This window comes from Benincasa hispida, chromosome 12 (genome assembly GCF_009727055.1).
Source record: "Benincasa hispida cultivar B227 chromosome 12, ASM972705v1, whole genome shotgun sequence".
In the NCBI taxonomy this organism is placed as follows: domain Eukaryota; kingdom Viridiplantae; phylum Streptophyta; class Magnoliopsida; order Cucurbitales; family Cucurbitaceae; genus Benincasa; species Benincasa hispida.
In genome coordinates, this window is record NC_052360.1 from 79,934,100 (window position 1) to 79,953,659 (window position 19,560).

At 39.3% G+C, this 19,560-nt stretch overlaps 2 protein-coding genes across 2 annotated transcripts; one reads left to right on the forward strand and one right to left on the reverse strand.

The window, feature by feature from the left end:
* Nucleotides 1–1,682: 1,682 nt before the first annotated feature.
* LOC120092752 lies at nucleotides 1,683–5,359 on the forward strand. Its single transcript, XM_039050937.1, has 7 exons — nucleotides 1,683–1,893; nucleotides 1,976–2,151; nucleotides 2,254–2,306; nucleotides 3,378–3,492; nucleotides 3,835–3,957; nucleotides 4,776–4,953; nucleotides 5,114–5,359. Exons 1-7 carry the CDS (start codon nucleotides 1,789–1,791, stop codon nucleotides 5,297–5,299), a joined length of 936 nt encoding a protein of 311 aa, XP_038906865.1. The 5' UTR covers nucleotides 1,683–1,788; the 3' UTR covers nucleotides 5,300–5,359.
* A 12,004-nt stretch (nucleotides 5,360–17,363) lies between these two features.
* On the reverse strand, nucleotides 17,364–19,286 carry LOC120092757 (upstream activation factor subunit spp27-like). The gene is made up of 2 exons (XM_039050945.1): nucleotides 18,883–19,286; nucleotides 17,364–17,798 (listed from the first exon to the last, which is right to left on the reverse strand). Exons 1-2 carry the CDS (start codon nucleotides 19,192–19,194, stop codon nucleotides 17,673–17,675), a joined length of 438 nt encoding a protein of 145 aa, XP_038906873.1. The 5' UTR covers nucleotides 19,195–19,286; the 3' UTR covers nucleotides 17,364–17,672.
* Nucleotides 19,287–19,560: the final 274 nt, after the last annotated feature.

A 19,560-nucleotide genomic window follows, 5' to 3' on the forward strand; every position in this document is an offset into this window, starting at 1 on the left:
TATATTAATCGCACTCATATTGTCAGAGAAGAGAGTCATGACATCTAGTAAGACATCATACTCCATTAACATCTACTTTATCCAAAGTAATTGAGTACAACTACTCCTTACAGCAATATATTCTGCTTCAGCCGTAGACAAGAAAACACAATTATGATTCTTGCTAAACCACGAAATCAAGTTGTTCCTTAAGAAGAAGCAACATCTGGATATACTCTTTCTATCATATGAGCTACCTGCCCAATCAGCATCACGATAGCCCAATCGGATTTTTTTAACACTCCTAGTTGATTTATTAACCAAATTCCAATAACAAAAACAAGTGTTTAAAAATTACTTTTTTTAGTTTTAAAATTTTGGCTTTTTTTTAAATCATTGGTAAAAAGTAGATAACAAAGAAAGAGATTTGAAGATAGAAGTAGTGTATACAGGCTTATTTTTTTAAAATAAAAAACCAAAAACTAGGGTCCTGTTTGGTAACCATTTTGTTTTTTGTTTTTGTTTTTTAAAACTAAGTCTATATCATCTATATTTCTTATCATGATTTACATCTGTCTTAAGTATATTGGTTGAATTCTTAGTCAAATTCTAAAACAAAAACTTTTTGAAAGCTACTTGTTTTAGTTCACAAATTTTGGCTTGGATTTTAAATCATTGGTTGAAAATAGATAATTAAAGAAGAAATTTGGAAGTAGGATTAATGTTCATAGGCTTAATTTTAAAAAACAAAAACAAAAACTAAAATGATTATTAAATCGAACCTAAATGATCATCAAATAGAACCTAAATAATTACCTAGGAGAACTTAAATTATTATTCTTCTTGTTCGCAAACTAAACTAGAATTTAGGGTGAAGACATGTTTCATGTTTGTTGCACAATATTTTATATTAGTTTTCTCCGTGTCATAAAAATTAAATCGACTCCCTAGTAAATTTACAATTTTTTCAAATTTGTCCGAACTTGTTTGTGTCTATTTTATCGCAAAAAATTTAAAACTAGATCTTCAAACTCTAAAATATGTCAAATATGACTTAAAATTTTTCAAGTATGTGTCCAATAAATCTTTTAATTTTTTATTGTGTATTTAATAATTCAATACTTTTTAAATAACAATAAGTTATAATAAATTAAAATTTTAGGGGTGCATTAGTTATAAAATTCAATTTTATATCAATGAAACAATTATTTTCAAAAAATTTCAAACATGTCAAATATGTATCTAATGAAAAATTAGAAGTTTAAATATTAATTAAAATATAATTTTGGTCTTCTAATTTAGACTTTGGTCAAATTTAGTTTATGTATTTTCTAATATAGTCCATGTACTTCCAATAAATCTCATTAGTTTATTATGGATTTTTTTTTCAAATTTTTTTATTATCAATTAACAATCTCACTACAAATTTTGAAAATATATTCACATATTACATTTCATTACATGAAAAGTGTTATCGTCATTTATCTAATTTTTATAAAAATAAACTCTAAATTACTAAACTTCAAAATTATTGAAAATATTAAAATGAAACCTTTGAAAATACATAAACTAAAAAGTAAATAAACTCTGGAGTAAGAATTAAAATAATATTTTAATCTAAAAATTTTTAAAGTTTAAAGACCTAATAAAAATCGAATTAAAAATTAAAACTTGTAAATACAAAAATATTGTGGATTTGAGGTGAAAACACTGACACCTCTCTCAAATTTCCCACTAGATAGGGCGTTCTCTCTTTCTCTCTAATGGAATAACATTCACTTGAGTTCTGCACGGAGCAAGCAAGCAAGCATGGCAATGGCGGTTTCGTTTTCACCTCTGCATTTCAAGCCCTCGTTCTGCTCTTCTCTTCATTCCCAGATTTCCTGCTCCCTCCGCCCTGCCGTCATCCTTCCTGTAAACACTACTCTCTTTCTTTCCCTGTTTCAGTTACCATTTTCGGATTACAATGATAGAGTTGATTTCAATTTTGTTTTAGGGTTTGGGGAACAACTCCGGGGACTATGATAAATTGAGGCTGCTTTTGAAAGAGCGCTACGGTGTTCCCGCTGTGGTTGTTAAGGTGTCGAGAATTGACTGGCTGAGGAATGCTGCTGGATTGCTTGATCCTAATTACTGGCGCGGCACTCTTCGTCCTCGCCCTGTCCTCGATTGGTACTTCCACTTTCCACTGTCGTTTTGGTATGAGTTGGGGATTTTTTGGCTTGGAAACTGTTGGATTAAGATTAACTGTTTCATTCTTAAGCTGGTGAGCAGGTATCTGAAGAAAACAGATGAGGCAATCCAAGAAGCCAAGGAGTTCGCTCAAGGTGTTTATCTCATTTTTGCTTTACTCGCTTTGCCTTTTTGTATTTAATGGATCAATTTAGACTCCATTAGAATTTTGTTTTAAAACAATTAATATGTATAGATTAATGTAAATTAGAGAAAAATGGTGGAATCAAATAGAGTGCAACAAATTTTCATTATTATATGCCCTTTTCCATCTTGTTTTTCTGATTTTTCTTAATACTTTGGTGGGATTTTGGAATATGAATAGTTTTATTTAGGTGTTTTTGAGCTGATTTTAAGTAGAATCAAGTGGAAATCATTATAATTGATCTAATTTGATTCACTTGTGAAAGTTTGATTCAATTGTAAATTTAGAGTTGTAATTGATATAATCTATAAAGTTCAAGCGTATAAATTACTTTTTTTTCACCATTTTGTATTAGTCTGGTAAAATCTTTGAGAAACATTTTGGGTTTATATGCCATTGAGTTGGGAAGTTGAGTTTGCATTTTTAGGCTACTAAACTCACCTTTTGGATTCTGGTTTTAGATCCTTGATTGAAAACTTAATAACAGTCGGACTCTATTACACATTTTAATACATAATCCATAATAAAACTTTACAAATTATACAAGCTTCTCAGCCTCAACATAAACAGTTCCAATTTGCACCTCTGCAGTTGAACTATGTCAAAGGACCAGACATTCGCTTGCTGAACTCAAATGGTAAAAAGAATGCCATTGAATGCTAATGACTTGATAATACTTGCCAGAACATTAACTAATAGCCATGACAATATTTTTCAGTATAGTTCATAGCAGTTGTATCATGTAGTATATCATCGCCCAATTATTCATAATGTTAAAACCCATGGCTTGCCACTCCAGGACAGATCTTGGAAGCGGAAAGTAAATAGTAAGTAGAAATTTGAAACTAGGAAAAGATAGGAAAGTGATACGACATAATTTTTATGTCAATGCTTAATTAAAGTTTTTTTCCTCTTCTTATTCCTTTTTTGCTATACTTCATGAGTTTGTGGTCTCATTTACAAATTCACAACAATCATAGTGTACAGCAGTTCCTTAAGATGGAATTATCTCAATCTTTAGGTGGGACTTTGTCCTTGATCGGGCACTCAGCGGGCGGATGGCTTGCACGAGTCTACATGGAAGAATTTGGTATATCTCATATTTCCATGTTGCTGACTCTTGGAACCCCTCACCTGTAAGTTAATATTTGTCTCATCCTTACCAAGCTTCTTCTTGAAGTTTCTTTTTAGAATCCAAACTTTCAGGATTATTTCATGTAGGTTGATGAACTTTTAAAGTTTTTATATTATACTCTAAGCTTCCATAAACGTAATTATTTTACTCTTTGATGTTATGTTGTCGTTTAATAGATGAATGACATGAAATTTAAATTTATCTTTATCATATAAATCGACCTTTTTCATTAGAACGATGGATCATGTATTTGAATGAATGTTCTGTTGTTTCCTATTATCTTGAGCTTTGTTCAAATTTTCACGTTTAAATAGCAGCAAAATAAATGATGGATCTTTCTTAGGCCGCCTCCAAAAGGTGTGCCAGGAGTGATTGATCAGACGAGGGGGCTTCTGAATTATGTGGACAAAAATTGCTCAAAAGCTGGTTACAATCCCGAATTGAAATATGTATGTATAGCAGGAAGGTAAATGGAAACTGCGAGATCTCATTTTCTGTTTTCTTTGCTGAAGAATTCGATTTGTTTTGTCTTTAGATGACAGTGTAGCCTTTATTCTTTATTTATCAAATTCATACCTCCCTTATCAAATTTATAAGAAAAGATTGAGTCTAAAAACAAACTTAGAAAGAAAAATTATACGGTTTTGTACAAGTACTTTATCCTCATTTAAAAAAATTATAGAGCAAAATTATTGAGAAAATGATAAGCTTTATATATATTCACACATATAATCTCTTGGTTTTTGGTTTCCTTCTTTGGAAATGAAAATATAGCATGTGTGACAATTACTTTTAATTTTTGTATTTAAAATTTAGCTTGAACATATTTTATATTTTTGACTTTTTTATTAAAAAAAAGTTAGGAAAAGATAGAGTGAAAAAGGAAAGATGCTAGCTCGAAAAGAGAAGTTGTAGAGGGAATTATGTAGAGAGAGAAAAGTTAGAGAAATTTTGGAGGTAGATATGTCAGAGAGAGAGAGATCCAAGAGAAAGAGAAACAGGAGTTTGAGATGGAACATAAATTGGAGAGAGAATATGTTCAGAGAGGGAAATGTTAGGGGGGGAAAAAAGTATTAGAGAGGGGGTTAATCGTGAGTGTGAAGGAGAGACAAAAATGAGTTCTTAAAAATAAATAAAACGTGCTTCAAATTTTAATAACAAAAATCAGATGGATTATGAGTAAGAATAACTATGTTAAACTTCAGACTTTACTCCTTGTGTTAACTCATGAAAAATGTACTTTGAATTGTGAACTGTGTGTCAACCGGGGACTGCTAAATGCAGGTACATTCAAGGGGCTCGCTTGTTTGGTAACTCAGATGCAAACACCATTCTTGCAGCCGCTTCCATCTCCAACAACCAACCATCTCCTGAGTTAGCCATCACAAACGACACAAGTAGCTCAACAGACACAACCATGATGACATTGCGTGCTCGCTTTGTCGGGCAAGGATACAAGCAGGTAATTAAATTGAAACATTCATTTTGAATGCGTGAACTTGAACATAGCATAGCTTGACTTGTTAAAATATCATATCATCAATCAAAAGGTTAGAGATTCGAATCTCCACTCACCAAATAGAAAGAAAAATTAATCTTTGTGCATGATTCGCTTGGATCAGGTGTGTGGAGAGAGTGAGGTATGGGGAGATGGGGTGGTTCCAGAAGTGTCAGCTCATTTGGAAGGAGCTATCAACATTAGCTTTGATGGAGTCTATCACTCCCCTGTTGGATCTGATGATGAATTGAGACCTTGGTATGGTTCCCCTGCTATTCTTGATCAATGGGTTCATCATCTTCTCCATTAATAATGTTGTTTCTCTTACTCACTTTCAAATTAATAATATTCAATTTTTTCTTTCTATTCATCCTTGTCACGTTACTATGTATGTTTTGGCTGCAACCACGAGTAAAGTTCAACTGGCATTTAACTCATGCTATCAACCTCAAATTCGGAGGTTCGACCTCTCACCCCGCACATGGTTAAAAAAAAAATTGTTTAAAGAGTTTACCTTAAAAAAAAAATTATGGATCGTTTTCTTTGTGTGTGTTTTTGTTTATGATCTAACAGGCTAACACTAACCTCTATAAATTCTTTGATCATAATCTCGGAAACTAATTTTGAAAATATAAACTTGCCTTTAAAATTAGTTTGTCTAACAAGCCATGAAATACTGGTTGAGAATGGGTGGTGTTATATCTATTTTCTACTTGATAAAACCATTTTTTGGTTTAAATCTTATTTTGTCCTTAAATTTTGAATCTTATTCTATTTTGGTCCTTAAACTTTAAAAAATATCTGTTTTAGTCTCTAAACTTTCGAAAAGAATTTATTCTAGCCTCTACTATTAAGATTATGTTAACTCTTCAAAAGAAATGTAAAGGAGCTTGTATTTTTGGATGAGTAGGTTCTAGATGTATTAAGCAAGATGAAGGTGAAGTTAAAATGGCAACAACCAACACGCCTAAATATTGAACGACCAAAATTTTGAACAAAAAATACCTTTTAAATTCTCCTGTTTTGTCACCTTCAAAATTGCAACTCTAGATTTTTTAGCGTAGCTAACTTATTTGGTAGCATAGTTATCCAAAAATACAAGTCATCATGCCATTTTGTTACAGAGTTAACAAAATCTTAATATATCAAGGATCAAAGTAAGCATTTTTTTACAAGTTCAGGGACTAAAACGAACATTTTTAAAAATTTAAGGATCAAAGTAAAACAATATTCAAAGTTTAGGGACTAGTATGAACAATTTTAAAAGTTTAGAGATCAAAGTAAAACAATATGCAAAGTTTAAGGACTAAAGTGAACATTTTTAAAAGTTTAGGGATCAAAATAGAATATTATTCAAAATTGAGGGACTAAAAGAAGATTTAAACCTAATTCTTTCTATTGTTATTCTATCTTATATTTTAGCATTCATTTAGTCCAAGAGATATGAAGATTTGAACCTCTGACTTCAAAAAAAATACATAACATTTGTAATTAATTTGGAACCATAATTTCCTTCTCTTTTTTTAGGTGATATTATTATACAACAAGGGGGATCCCACAGCCCGGGATCAAGACATCAAAGCAACAAAGCACAAGCAAAAACAGGACAACAATTTCACAAACAAAGGCAGCAAGATAAGACCTGAACATAACCAAAACATAAATGCATAAACCCCCAAACCACCAAGGAGAAAGCTTGAGAAAAGAAACCAAAACCCCACAGCTAGGGACAACAGCAAAACAAAAGGCAACGGCAAGTTCAAAAAGAAGAAAAACATCCGTAAAGACACTAGATAAGACCAAGAAGATCAACCCGCCAGGAAGCAGCTCGAGTACGAACCGTAGAGACCATAAGGTGAAACAGAGCAGACACCAACCTCGGTCGACCTCCATGCAGCCGCCGATTACGCTTCTGCCAAATGTAGTAGATGGAAGTATACCAGAATACCCGAAACAACTTACTATGCACCCCCTTATCCGACCCCACTCGGTACAACCAACTTAACTCGACATCCCAACCCGCCACCTGATGCGACGAACTCAACTGACGTAGCACACCAGACCACACCCCTCTCCCAAACCCACACTCAAAAAATAAATGATCTCGCGACTCCACACCTCCCCCACACAGAAGACACCCCTCCCCCCTGACAACACATCTCAGCTCTTTGACCAATCTCGTGTACCCAACTCGTCCCTCATAGCTAACCACGCACAGAAGGAATGACGCGGAATACCACCCCTTGCCCACAAAGTACCAGCTCAAGACACCCTAGGACGACGAGGACGTATACTTTCCTATGCACTATCGATAGAAAACCGACCATTAGCACCCAGCACCCAAACCCAATAATCCTCCCCTCTCACCCTAGGCCCTACTACCTGAATAAAACCCCAGATCTAAAGCAACTCCCAAGACGCTGTAGGCCATCTCCAACCTCCCTCACCATCCAAGAACTCCGAAAATTGTGCCTTCAAACTACTCCTTGCATCATAAACCACCGTAGACCCATATGAATCCAAAATCGCACCCCCCGGCAGTTAAGGATCCCACCAAACAAAACAAGACCGTCCATTACCGATCATCAAACAAACCAGATGTTTGAAACTATCTCTACAACGCAAGATAGCCCTCAGGCACCAAGACCTGTCAACCTCACTCCGAACAGCCCACAAAGATCGCCCACGCAAAACATACGCCTCCACCTATGCCACCCATAATGATTCTGATTTAATTAAGAGAAGTCAGAGCAGCTTCATAATAACAGGCTGGTTCCAAGAAGCCTTATGTTTCACATCCAACCCCTCCTCTCCCAACGGCAAGCACACTTCATCCCATGCCACCCGTGCACCACCCCGACTCACCGCACTGTCCTTCCATAAATAACTACGTAACAGACGATCAACCTCATTAGTTACACACGCAGGCAACACGAAGATGCTACACCAAAAAACCTGAAAGGACTGTAAAACAGACCTAACAAGTTGCAACCTCCCAGTAAAAGAGAGGGACCGCGCTGCCCAGCTTCTAATACGAGTTGTAATCCTCTGAATCAAAGGCGCACAATCCACAGCCTTCAACCGACCAGCCAATAAAGTTAACCCCAGATACCTAACAGACAGCGAACTAAGAGCGAATCTCATAAACGCAGCTAGTTCCTCCGCCTCACCTGACTCCACACCCACAACAAACATGGAACTCTTCCCAACATTTGCAACTAACCCAGACAAACCTGCAAAATCCATCAGGACCTGCCTCACAAACTCACAAGAATCTCTCTCAGCTGCACAAAAAATCATCAAATCATTTGCAAAATCTAAATGAGTCAGGCCCACACGCTCACACCGATCGTGGAATCTAAACCACACAAGAGGTTTATTCAACAATCGGGACAAGACCTCCATCACCATCACAAACAAAAAAGGAGACAATGGATCCCCTTGCCTCAACCCCTTCCTACTAGGAAAAAACCCCTCAAGGGAACCATTAATCATCACAGAGAACGTAGGCGAAGTAACACAAGCCCTCACCCAACTAACAAACTGAAATGGCGTACCTATTGCCAACAACACACCAAACAGAACATCCTAATTGACCGGATCGTACGCCTTCTGAAGGTCCACCTTCAACATGCAACGCGACTTCCCTTTACACTCCTTATAGCCCCCCACAAGCTCCTGACACAATAAAATGTTATTGAAAATCGACCTACCAGGAACAAACGCAAACTGGTTACCACTGATGAAAGAAGGCAACCATAACCGTAATCTCTCAGCTAAAATCCTCGAGATACACTTATACACAACAATGCAACAAGAAATAGGACAAAACTCCTCTATACAATCAGTTCCCCGCCTCTTTGAAATAAGAGTAATAGCAGTAGAATTAACCCCACCAGGCAGGGAACAGGACTCAAAAAATTTTAGAACAGCATCACAGAAATCATTCCCAACCACACTCCAAGCAGCTCTGAAAAAATCCACCGAAAATCCATCAGGCCCAGGAGCCTTCCTAGATTTCATCAAGAATAAAACCTTCTAAATCTCATCCCGACTCACAGGGCGACCAAGCGCCTCCACCCCCTCCTTAGACCAACTGAACTGCACAATATCTCCAATCCAGGCAGTAAGATCCCTATACCTCACAGACTGAGACTCTAAACTACCTCGAAAAAACTCTACTGCCACCTCCGCCACCCTATTATGCACCGACTGACAAGTCCCCCTAGCATCCATAACCGAAAATAAACCACTGCAACTGCGACGAGAGCGAACACAGCAATGAAAAAACGTTGTGTTCATATCACCTAACTCCAGCCACCTCACCTTGGTCTTCTGTCGAAGCGACGCCTCCTCCAATCTAGCCACTAACCAGAACACCTCAGTGGCTCGAGAAGTCTCCATAACTAGAACACACTAGACTCTAAATCAGGAACTCTCTCTACCCCAACCTGAGCAACCTCCATAATCTATCTAGCCACCCGCGCCTCATTAGATAACACAGAGATATGCCTACCAAACCAAGTACGTAAAATCCGTTTCACTGTCTTTAAATTTCGTACAAAGCTAACCATAGGAGACACATCTTCAGACCTTCTCCATACTATCCTGATGGTATCAATAAACCCATCAGCCTCCGCCCAATGAGAAAAATAGTGAAACGTAGGAGGGGCTTACTCCTCGTCTCCCCTGTAGAAACCAGAAAAGGGCTGTGATCAGAAATCCCCCACTAACCAACCCTAACCTCCGAATACAGAAACGCTACCTTCTACGCCTCATTAGACAAGCAGCGATCCAACCGACGCAGGATACCCTTTCCCTGAAGTTTATTAGTCCAAGTAAACCAGTTACCTGTCACACCCAACTCCACCAGATTCGCCCCTAATAACGCCCCCATCAAACTCCTCCATCTCCCTCAAGCTAGGGCAACCACCAAAATCCTCTAAACTACTACAAATAACATTAAAATCCCCTAAAACAACTCCAAGAAGCTGCCACGAGGCACGCACATCAATCAACTGAGACCACAAGTTCCTCCTCTCGCTCACATGATTTGAGGCATACACAACACCAATATGTACCCTAGCCCTAGATACGATATCCATCAAGGTTCCAGAAATGAACTAATCCCCATTAACATCTATAAAAAAAAGTCATAGACATTTTTCCGCCACATCACTCAGATCCTCCCAACTCCCCTCACGTTATAGTTACACACACGCCTCCAGACATCACCGAACCTACCCACCATCATACCAAAGTTCTCTCGCGACGAACCATCGTCTCAAGCAAACAGTAGAAAGTAACAGAGTAGGAAGCCAAAAATTCTGTCATCACCCTACACTTGACAGGGTCATTCAACCCCCTAATATTCCAAGAACACCAAATCATGAACCTTGCAAGACATCACACCTACCATCTCCCACTGGGATTTTTCCCGAACTCCCGAACATTTCATCCATAACAGACAACGGATCAGGACTTGCCTGCACTAATGCTAGAGCCAACGATTCTCCCCCCTCATCACACAAAACGTCAAACTGATTACGTTCATCAACATGCTTTACAAAGCCTATAATTCCAGGGGACCCATAAACTACTCTACTTCTCAAAGGTGCCAAACCCGGTGACCCACTGCCACCCCTGTGCCCTACACCTCCTCTATCACGTCGACTACGATTAACCATAGTAAACTCGTCATAACTCCCCACACCCCTAATCCCAACCACTCGGCTAACTCCTCTCCCGCCAACACCCAAATCTTTCCCCTTCCTCACACTTTCAAGACCCCCATTCTCTCCCAAACACCCTCATTAACTGCCACAATACACAACTTCTGACCCTTTGCCACTCTTTTTTTTCTCACACACAGCCCCAATATGCCCAAAAAAACCACAACACGCACACCTACGACAGTGATCTCTAGGTATTGTTCCTGAAACCTTTGTTTTTTATTTTGTTCCCATCTGGATCAAACTGGAGCGTGTTCCCCTGGAGTTGTGGACGGATAGGGGTTTAGCAGTGTTAGCTAGTGCCATGGGTAAGCCTGTCTCTTTTGATGTTGCAACAAGAGAGCGACGGCGGTTATCGTATGCGAGGGTTTGTGTTCATGTGGAACAATACCTAGAGACCACTGTTGTAATAAGATGGGCTTGCCACCCAAGTGCCATGGACCATTCTCCATCACCCAATCCTAAGACTCTGCCTTCTGAAATTTAAAGAAATCAAAACTGTTCTCCAGCAAGTAATAGTTTGACATCTCCACACGACCCCAAATCTCTGAATAAGTCGACAAATAACAAAATACGGAAGTTTGGCATCCACAAAACTAACCACCAAAAGATTTCTCCCACAAACAAACATCGGCATCAATAATCTCCTCACAAGGTTCAAACAATAACTTTATCATTTCAATCAATGGGGAAATAAACTCTAAATTTTCTCTCAAATTTGGTCCCAAAAAGGTCGTCCATGAATTTTCCCCTTTCACGCCAGAGTTGGAACCATCAGAACCACACCGCTCCTCCAACCGTTCTGATTTGGACCAAACTCTTTAGCTAAACCAATTTTGAAAACCGACTCCTCCCGCCTCACAAAAAAAACCCATGCGTCCACCGAACATCCCTCACTTCTAATAGGCCCAGCCCGTGTAAACTTCCTCACGGCTTAACTTCTGTGCCCCCACCACCTCCCCGAGCCTTCCATCTCCGGCCCACCCAACAAAGCCCCCACGCCTTTCAACTCTTTCCCCAGCTCCCCCTGCACCAGTCCACTCCCTTCACTCAGACTCAACCCACTCCCAACAGGCCCGCTCACCCTAGCTCCCTCAAGGCCCAACCCAACACCCCTCACAACCCAGTTTTCTTCCAGGCCCCCAACACCCTCAAGGCTCCCAGACACACCCCTCACCACCTAATCCTCAACTTCTCTTGAGCCCACACTCCCTTGCCCATCAACTAACCCTAAACCCATCCCACCCAGTCCAACTTCCGAATCTAGGTTAGACGATATGGGTTTTTTCAACCCTTCGAGCGCCGCTGGATCACCCGCCGTCAACCTCCCCAGCTCAACACTGGCAACACTCCTCGTACCAGACCCTTCACCCTCCTCAGAACGACTATCAGACTTCCCAAAATCTTTCATCTCCGAAGAACGAGCACCCAAACCCGATTCTATCTCCGTTCTAAACAGACAAAAGGGTTGTCGAGCAACTCGACCTCCATTCTTCTCCTTTAGTCTTAAAGGCGACCTCTTACGCACCATCGTCACCAGCTCTCCCCGTGGTTAAACCCACACCACAATACTCCAAACCTCAGTCTGCTACAAATCTCGTCACCTTGGTCACCAGCTCTTCTCCTTCAATCTGCTACAAGCCTCGACACGAAACCCCCTAGCATGAAACCTCAGTCTACAACACGAATCGAAACCCATGAACTGCACCTATCACGAACAGCATCGGCCTACCCACGAAACCCCCGGTGAAGACGACCTATCACGAACAGCATGAAGACGGCCTATCACGAACAGTCCAAACATAAGCCCCCCCAGCACGAATAGCAAACGCCTCAGCCTAGTAAAACCTGCACGAACGACGCCTACCCACAGTGGAGACGAAACAGCGTGTGAAGCTTGCAAGCGACGACCCACAATTTTCTTCTTTTAGATTTGGTTAAAATTCTTTAATAAACACGCCATTAATAAAATTCTTTAAAAGTTCAGTCTTCACCGTGGGCCGTCGCTTGCAAGCTTCGCACGCCGTTTCGTCTCTATCGTGGGTAGACGTCATTCGTGCAGGTTTTGCTAAGCTAAGGCGTCTGTTGTTCGTGTTAGGGGGTTTATGTTTGGATTGTTCATGATAGGCCATTTTCGTGTTGTTCGTGATAGGTCATCTTCACCGGGGGTTTCATGGGTAGGCCATTGTTGTTCGTGCTATTCGTGATAGGTGTAGTTCATGGGTTTCAGTTCATGTTGTAGACTGAGGTTTCGTGCCGAAGCTTGTAGTAGACTAAAGGAGAAAAATCGGTGATCGAGGTGACGAGATTTGTAGCCGACTGATGTTTGGAGTATTGTGGTGTGGGTTTAACCACGGGGAGAGCTAGTGACGATGGTGCGTAAGAGGTCGCCTTTAAGACTGAAAGAGAAGAATGGAGGTCGAGTTGCTCAGCAACCCTTTTGTCTGCTTAGATCAGAGATAGAATCGGGTTTGGGTTCTCGTTCTTCGGAGGTGAAGGATTTTGGGAAGTCTGACAGTCGTTCTAATGAGGGTGAAGGGTCTGGTACGAGGAGTGTTGCCAGTGTTGGGTTGGGGAGGTTGACGGCGGGTGAACCAGCGGCGTTTAAAGGGTTGAAGAAGCCCCTATAGTCTAACCTAGATTCGGAAGTTGGACTGGGTGGGATGGGTTTAGGGTTAGTTGATGGGCAAGGGAGTGTGGGCTCGAGAGGTGTTGGGGATCAAGTGGTGAGGGGTGTGTCTAGGAGCCTTGAGAGTGTTGAGGGCCCGGAAGAAAACCGGGTTGTGAGGGGTGTTGGGTTGGAGCTGGGGTGAGCGAGCCTGTTGGGAGTGGGCTGAGGCTGAGTGAACTGGTGCAAGGGGAGCTGGGGAAATAGTTGAAAGGCATGAGGGCTTTACAATGTTGTGTATAATTATATCTCAAGGATTTTAGCTAAGAAATTACGGTTGTGGTTGCCTTCTTTCATTAGTGGTAACCAATCTGCGTTTGTTCTTGGTAGGTCGATTTTCGATAACATTTCATTGTGTCGGAGCTTGTGGGGGGATATAAGGAGGGAAGCTACGTTGCGTGTTGAAGGTGGACCTTCAGAAGGCGTACGATTCAGTCAATTGAGATTTTCTGTTTGGTGTGTTGTTGGCGATAGGTACGCCCCTTCAGTTTGTTAGTTGGATGAGGGCTTGTGTTACTTCGCCTACATTCTTTGTGATGATTAATGGTTCCCTTGAGGGGGTTTTCCTGGTAGGAAGGGGTTGAGGCAAGGGGATCCGTTGTCTCCTTTTTTATTTGTGATGGTGATAGAGGTCTTGTCCCGATTGTTGAATAAACCTCCTATGTGGTTTAAATTCCACGATCGGTGTGAGGGTGTAAGCCTGATTCATTTGGTTTTTGCAGACGATTTGATGATTTTTTATGCAGCTGAAAGAGATTCTTTGGAGTCTGTGAGGCAGGTCCTGGCGTATTTTACGGGTCTATCTAGGTTAGTTGCAAATGTTGGGAAGAGTTCCATGTTTGTTGCAGGTGTGGAGTCAGGTGAGGCGGAGGAACTAGCTGCGTTTATAAGATTCGCTCTTGGTTCGTTGCCTGTTAGGTATCTAGAGTTATCTTTATTGGCTGGTCGGTTGAGGGCTGTGGATTGTGCGCCTTTGATTCAGAGGATTACAGCTCGTATTAGAAGTTGGGTGCGTCGGTCCCTCTTTTTTGCTGAGAGGTTGCAACTTGTTAGGTCTGTTTTACAGTCCTTTCAGATTTTTCGGTGTAGCATCTTCGTGTTGCCTGCGTGTGTAACTCATGAGGTTGATCATCTGTTACGTAGTTATTTATGGAAGGGCAATGCGGTGAGTCGGGGTGGTGCACAGATGGCATGGGATGAGATGTGCTTGCCATTGGGAGAAAGGAGATTGGGTGTGAAACATGTGGCTTCTTGGAACTAGGTTGTTATTATGAAGCTGCTCTAGCTTCTCTTAATTAAATCAGGATCATTATGGGTAGCGTGGTAGAGGCGTATCTTTTGCGTGGGCGGTCTTTGTGGGTTGTTCGGAATGAGATTGGCAGGTCTTGGTGCTTGAGGGCTATCTTGCATTGTAGAGATAATTTCAAGCATCTGGTTCGTTTGATGATCGACGATGGATGGTCTTGTTTTGTTTGGTGGGATCCTTGGCTGCCGGGGGTGCGATTTTGGATTCATATGGGCCTACGGTAGTTTATGATGCAGGGAGTAGTTTTAGAGGTGCGATTGTCGAAGTTCTTTGATGGTGAAGGAGATTGGAGATGGCCTACAGCATCTTGGGAGTTGCTTGAGATATGGGGTCTTATCCAAGTAGTGGGGCCTAGGGTGAGGGGGGATGACTATTGGGTTTGGGNTTCATACGGGTTTATGGTGGTTCATAATGCAATGGGTAGTTTGGAAGCGTGGTTGTCAGAGTTCTTGGATGGTGAGGGAGGTTGGAGGTGGCCTACAGTGTCATGGGAGTTGCTTGAGATCTGGGGTCTTATTCAGGCAGTGGGGCCTAGGGTGAGGGGGGATGACTATTGGGTTTGGGTGTCGGGTGCTAGTGGTTGGTTTTCTATCGATAGTGCGTGGGAAAGTGTACGTCCTAAGGTGTCTTGGGCTGGTATTTTTTGGGTGGGGGATGGTATTCCACGTCATTCCTTCTGTGCATGTTTAGTTGTGAGGGACAGGTTGGGTACACGGGATTGGTTAAGGAGCTGGAGTGTGTTGTCAGAAAGGGGGTGTCTTCTGTGTGGGGGAGATGTGGAGTCACAAGATCATTTATTTTTTTAGTATGGGTTTGGGAGAGAGGAGTGGTCTAGTGTGTTGCGTCAGTTAGGTTCGTCGCATCGAGTGACGGGTTGGGATGTCGAGTTAAGTTGGTTGTACCGAGTGAGGTCGGGTAAGGCGGTACGTAGTAAGTTGTTCCAGGTATTCTGGTGTGCTTCCATCTACTACATCTGGCAAGAACGTAATCGACGGCTGCATAGAGGTTGGTGTCTGCTCTATTTCACCTTATGGTCTCTACGGTTCGTGTTCGAATTGCTTCCTAGCGAGTTGATCTTCTTGGTCTTATCTAATGTCTTTACGGATGTTTTTCATCTTTTTAACTTGTCGTTGCTTTTTGTTTTGTTGTTGTCCCTAGCTGTGAGGTTTTGGTTTCTTTTCTCTGGCTTTCCCCTTGGTGGTTTTGGGGTTTATGCGTTTATGTTTTGGTTATATTCTAGTCTTATCTTATTGCTTTTGTTTGTGAAATTGTTGTTCTGTTTTTGCTTGTGTTTTATTGCTTTGATGCCTTGATCCCGAGCTGTGGGATCCCCTTGTTGTTGTATAATAATATCACCTATTCTAAAAAAAATCATGTTTATATCCAATGGATATCCAAACGTTAAAAAAATAAGTAAATGTCAATTTATACCCCTAAATCTTAGAGGTTGTATCAATTTAAACCCTAAACTAATAATTGTTTCAATTTAAGTGTATTAATTTAAACCCCAAAATAATAATTATATCAATTTAAACCTTGAACTTTCATAAATGTATCAATTTAAATCTTATAAGTGTATCAATTTAAATCCTCCATTATGTTTTATCTGGATACACTTAGGAAAGTTTAGGGTTTAAATTGATATGCTTGTGAAACTTTAAGGTTTAAATTGACACAATTATTAATTTGGGGTTTAAATTGATACTACCTCTAAAGTTTAGAGTTTAATTTAGAATAACTAGTTAGGATTTAAATTGGTACAATCTCAGAGTTCAGGATATGATTTGCCCTAGAAAATATTTCATAGTTTTATGAACTTTCATGTTGTGTTCTAAATGTTTAATTTTGTTCATAAGGTCTCTTACATATTCAATATTCTTTTCATGTTAACAAAAATATTAGACTAATTAAATTTGGTTTCTAGGACTAAAAAACATCGAATAGATCAAAAACATATTAGACACAAATAAAATAAAATGATCATAAACTTATTAAACATATGATTGGAAAAAAAAAATTAAAGTCCTATTTGGTAGGCAACTCATATTATGTTTTATGTTTTTAGATTACTAAGTACAATTGTCTGAATTCAGTTTTGAAAAATTATTTTTCAGATTTTATGATCCAAATAGTGCAAGTTCTAAAAACAACATTTTTATGTTTTGTATTCAAATTTGGATTCAAAATTTTAAAATGCAAAATTATACTAAAAAAGATAATAACATTATCAAATAAATATTTCAAGCTATAAATTCAATTATTTTTGTTAAATTAAAATATTTAACATATTATACATTTTACATTATATGATATTACAAAATAATAATATTGCCACCTAATATTTAATAGGCAACTATAATTAGTCTTATGATTTATAGATATTTTATCAAACACATTCCGAAATTTTATTTAAATTGAAATTTAAGTTCTAAATCTATTGCCAAATACATATCTGAAAACATGAAATACAACTTCATTTTTATTAAATTCATTATTTCCAAATTGTCTACCAAACAAACTCTTAACAACTCATTCATCAATCTATTGGACAAAAAAATTGAAACACGGAGACTAAATTTATAATTTAACTATCATTAAATTACATTTGACATTTAACCTATTATTATATTAGGTTTACCATTGTTTGGTACAAACAATTGCAGGAATGTGAATCAAGCCTCCAGCCTCAATTTGGCAATTACATTTACCATTTAACCTATTGATAAATATGCATTTACCTTTGAAATAATGAGACTAGGAATAGCAATTTTAAGCACACAAGCATCACTACTTCTATTTCCTTATCCAAAGTTTGTTTGGAATAGCATACCCCCTTTACAAACAAAAGAGTAAAGGTGAAGTCATAGGATTAACCAAAAAAAACACAACATAAGAAAACAACATCAAGGATTTGGAAGACAGGTTGAGAAAGAACAGTTAGAACAACTAAGCCAGTGCATGCACTGGAAGTTTAAGGTTAACTAGATTTCACAAAATGAGGGGTTAGCAATTTTCCAATCTCTAAGAATCCCACCTTCTCTCTTCCATCAAATATAGCCTTCAGCTTTTCATCACAATTGATCTGCCTCTTGTCAGCTGGGCTCTGCACACCAAAATGTGTATGTATATATATATGTATCAATCAGCAAAATCTTCCAAACTCCCAAAAGAAAAGTAATACTATGTTAAATTCTAGTTTCAGCTCATATACAATGAGGATTAACACTTGATCTTTACAGTTAACACCATTAATAGGATAGTAGCATGACATGCCCCATTAGATAAATTCTGACTGGATTGGTTTGGGTGTGGCAGAACATGAGACAACTACAGTTCCAACTACTCAACATCAACAATATAGTGACACATTTACTATCATTTTCATTCCCATTCAACCACAATTTCAATTGATGAGCAATGACAAGCTAAAGTAGTTCACTTCTAGGGTGTTTCAAAAGAAACATCACATGATAGGGCAAGGTGAGAGAAGCTGAAGCTTCTTTTGCTAGATGATCTGTGCATCTGAAAATTCACCACACACCCTTCAGAAACGCATGGCCAACATTCCCATTTCATTTGGTAAGAGACGGCATATCCTGGTTTAGCCTTTCATGAACTTCAATGAAAGTATATACCCAAAAATTGGACATCAGGGGGATTTTGGTAGGTGTTCCCAGCTCTATGTAGTAGCTAACTTTTTCAGAGCAGAGATCAAACCCAAATCCACGTGAAAAGAAAATGTCACACAGTAGCATTCAATCCTTTAAACGACATTGCTGAATAAATCCATTCATGGCCAGAATAGTCGGCTGATTACTCGAGGCAATTGAAACTTGGGAACAGGTATGGATTTAATCCCTCTAGTCTAAAGATAATTTGATTCATGGACTATAACATGGTGAGGGTTCACCTATAATTTCACCTAATTTTCAAATTCAGAACTCCCATTTCAGAGACCTTTGATTCAGCAAATGAAGACTGAAAGAGAGAATCGGCTCACAGAGGACTAACATTTAATACTTTACGAAACGAACACAACACCCAAAATCTCAAGCACTAAGCTAACTTACAATCAAGAAGACATTAACTAGGCAAACGAAGAGATGGCAGGAAACAAGGAACTAGAACAACGATACTAAAAAAAACAAAGGCTATATAAGTAAGAACAATAGAGAAATCAAAGTAACCTGGAGGTTATTCAGCTTGATGTAGGCCCATATTTGTTTGACGGCTTCGGAACGCGAAGTCTCGGACATGCCAAGGAAGCCAGCGAGAGCCGGAGAAACTGGGAAGGACTTAAAAATTCCCGTCGAACGATTCACCACTTTCTTTGGTCCGGCTACCGATTTTTGGCCCGAAACGGCGGTATTTGAGGCTTTTAGCTTCCCCTTGGCAGAGACCGCAGGAGTAGAAGAGTAAGCTTGAGTGGTGGATTTGAGAGAATCAAAGAGGGTTCTGCAACCTCTGAAGAACCTGGTGCCATTGCGACCTGAGGCCATTTTGCTCCGAGAAAGACGACGGTGAGTGCAGGGGTTTTCGCCGCCTATGCTCGATCGAGGTTGAAGAAATGGAAACTCGAGCGCAGAATGAGCTGACGGAATTGGCCGCCCAATAGAAATGGGCCGCCTTTGGTTGGACTGTGGACTGGCCCAACTTCGAGAATTACTACAGATCAAAATATTATCAAATATAACCTAATGCAAAAAAGATCTACAAATATTACAAATATAACAAAGTTGGGTGAGAGTCTATCAATGATAGATCATATCAATAATAATAATTTATCAATGATTGAGTCCATCACAAGAAGATTTTACTATATTTATAATTTTTTAAAAATATTGCTATACACTTAACTATTGATT

Bases quoted from the DNA above. Each gene is read 5' to 3' on its own strand.
- LOC120092752 (XM_039050937.1), top strand. From the start codon at position 1,789: ATGGCAATGGCGGTTTCGTTTTCACCTCTGCATTTCAAGCCCTCGTTC. The intron at 3,493-3,834 runs GTAAGTTAATAT...GATCTTTCTTAG, and splicing joins ACTCTTGGAACCCCTCACCT to GCCGCCTCCAAAAGGTGTGC. The intron at 4,954-5,113 runs GTAATTAAATTG...CGCTTGGATCAG, and splicing joins TCGGGCAAGGATACAAGCAG to GTGTGTGGAGAGAGTGAGGT.
- LOC120092757 (XM_039050945.1), bottom strand. From the start codon at position 19,194: ATGGCCTCAGGTCGCAATGGCACCAGGTTCTTCAGAGGTTGCAGAACC. The intron at 17,799-18,882 runs GTTACTTTGATT...TTTGGTGTGCAG, and splicing joins TCAAGCTGAATAACCTCCAG to AGCCCAGCTGACAAGAGGCA.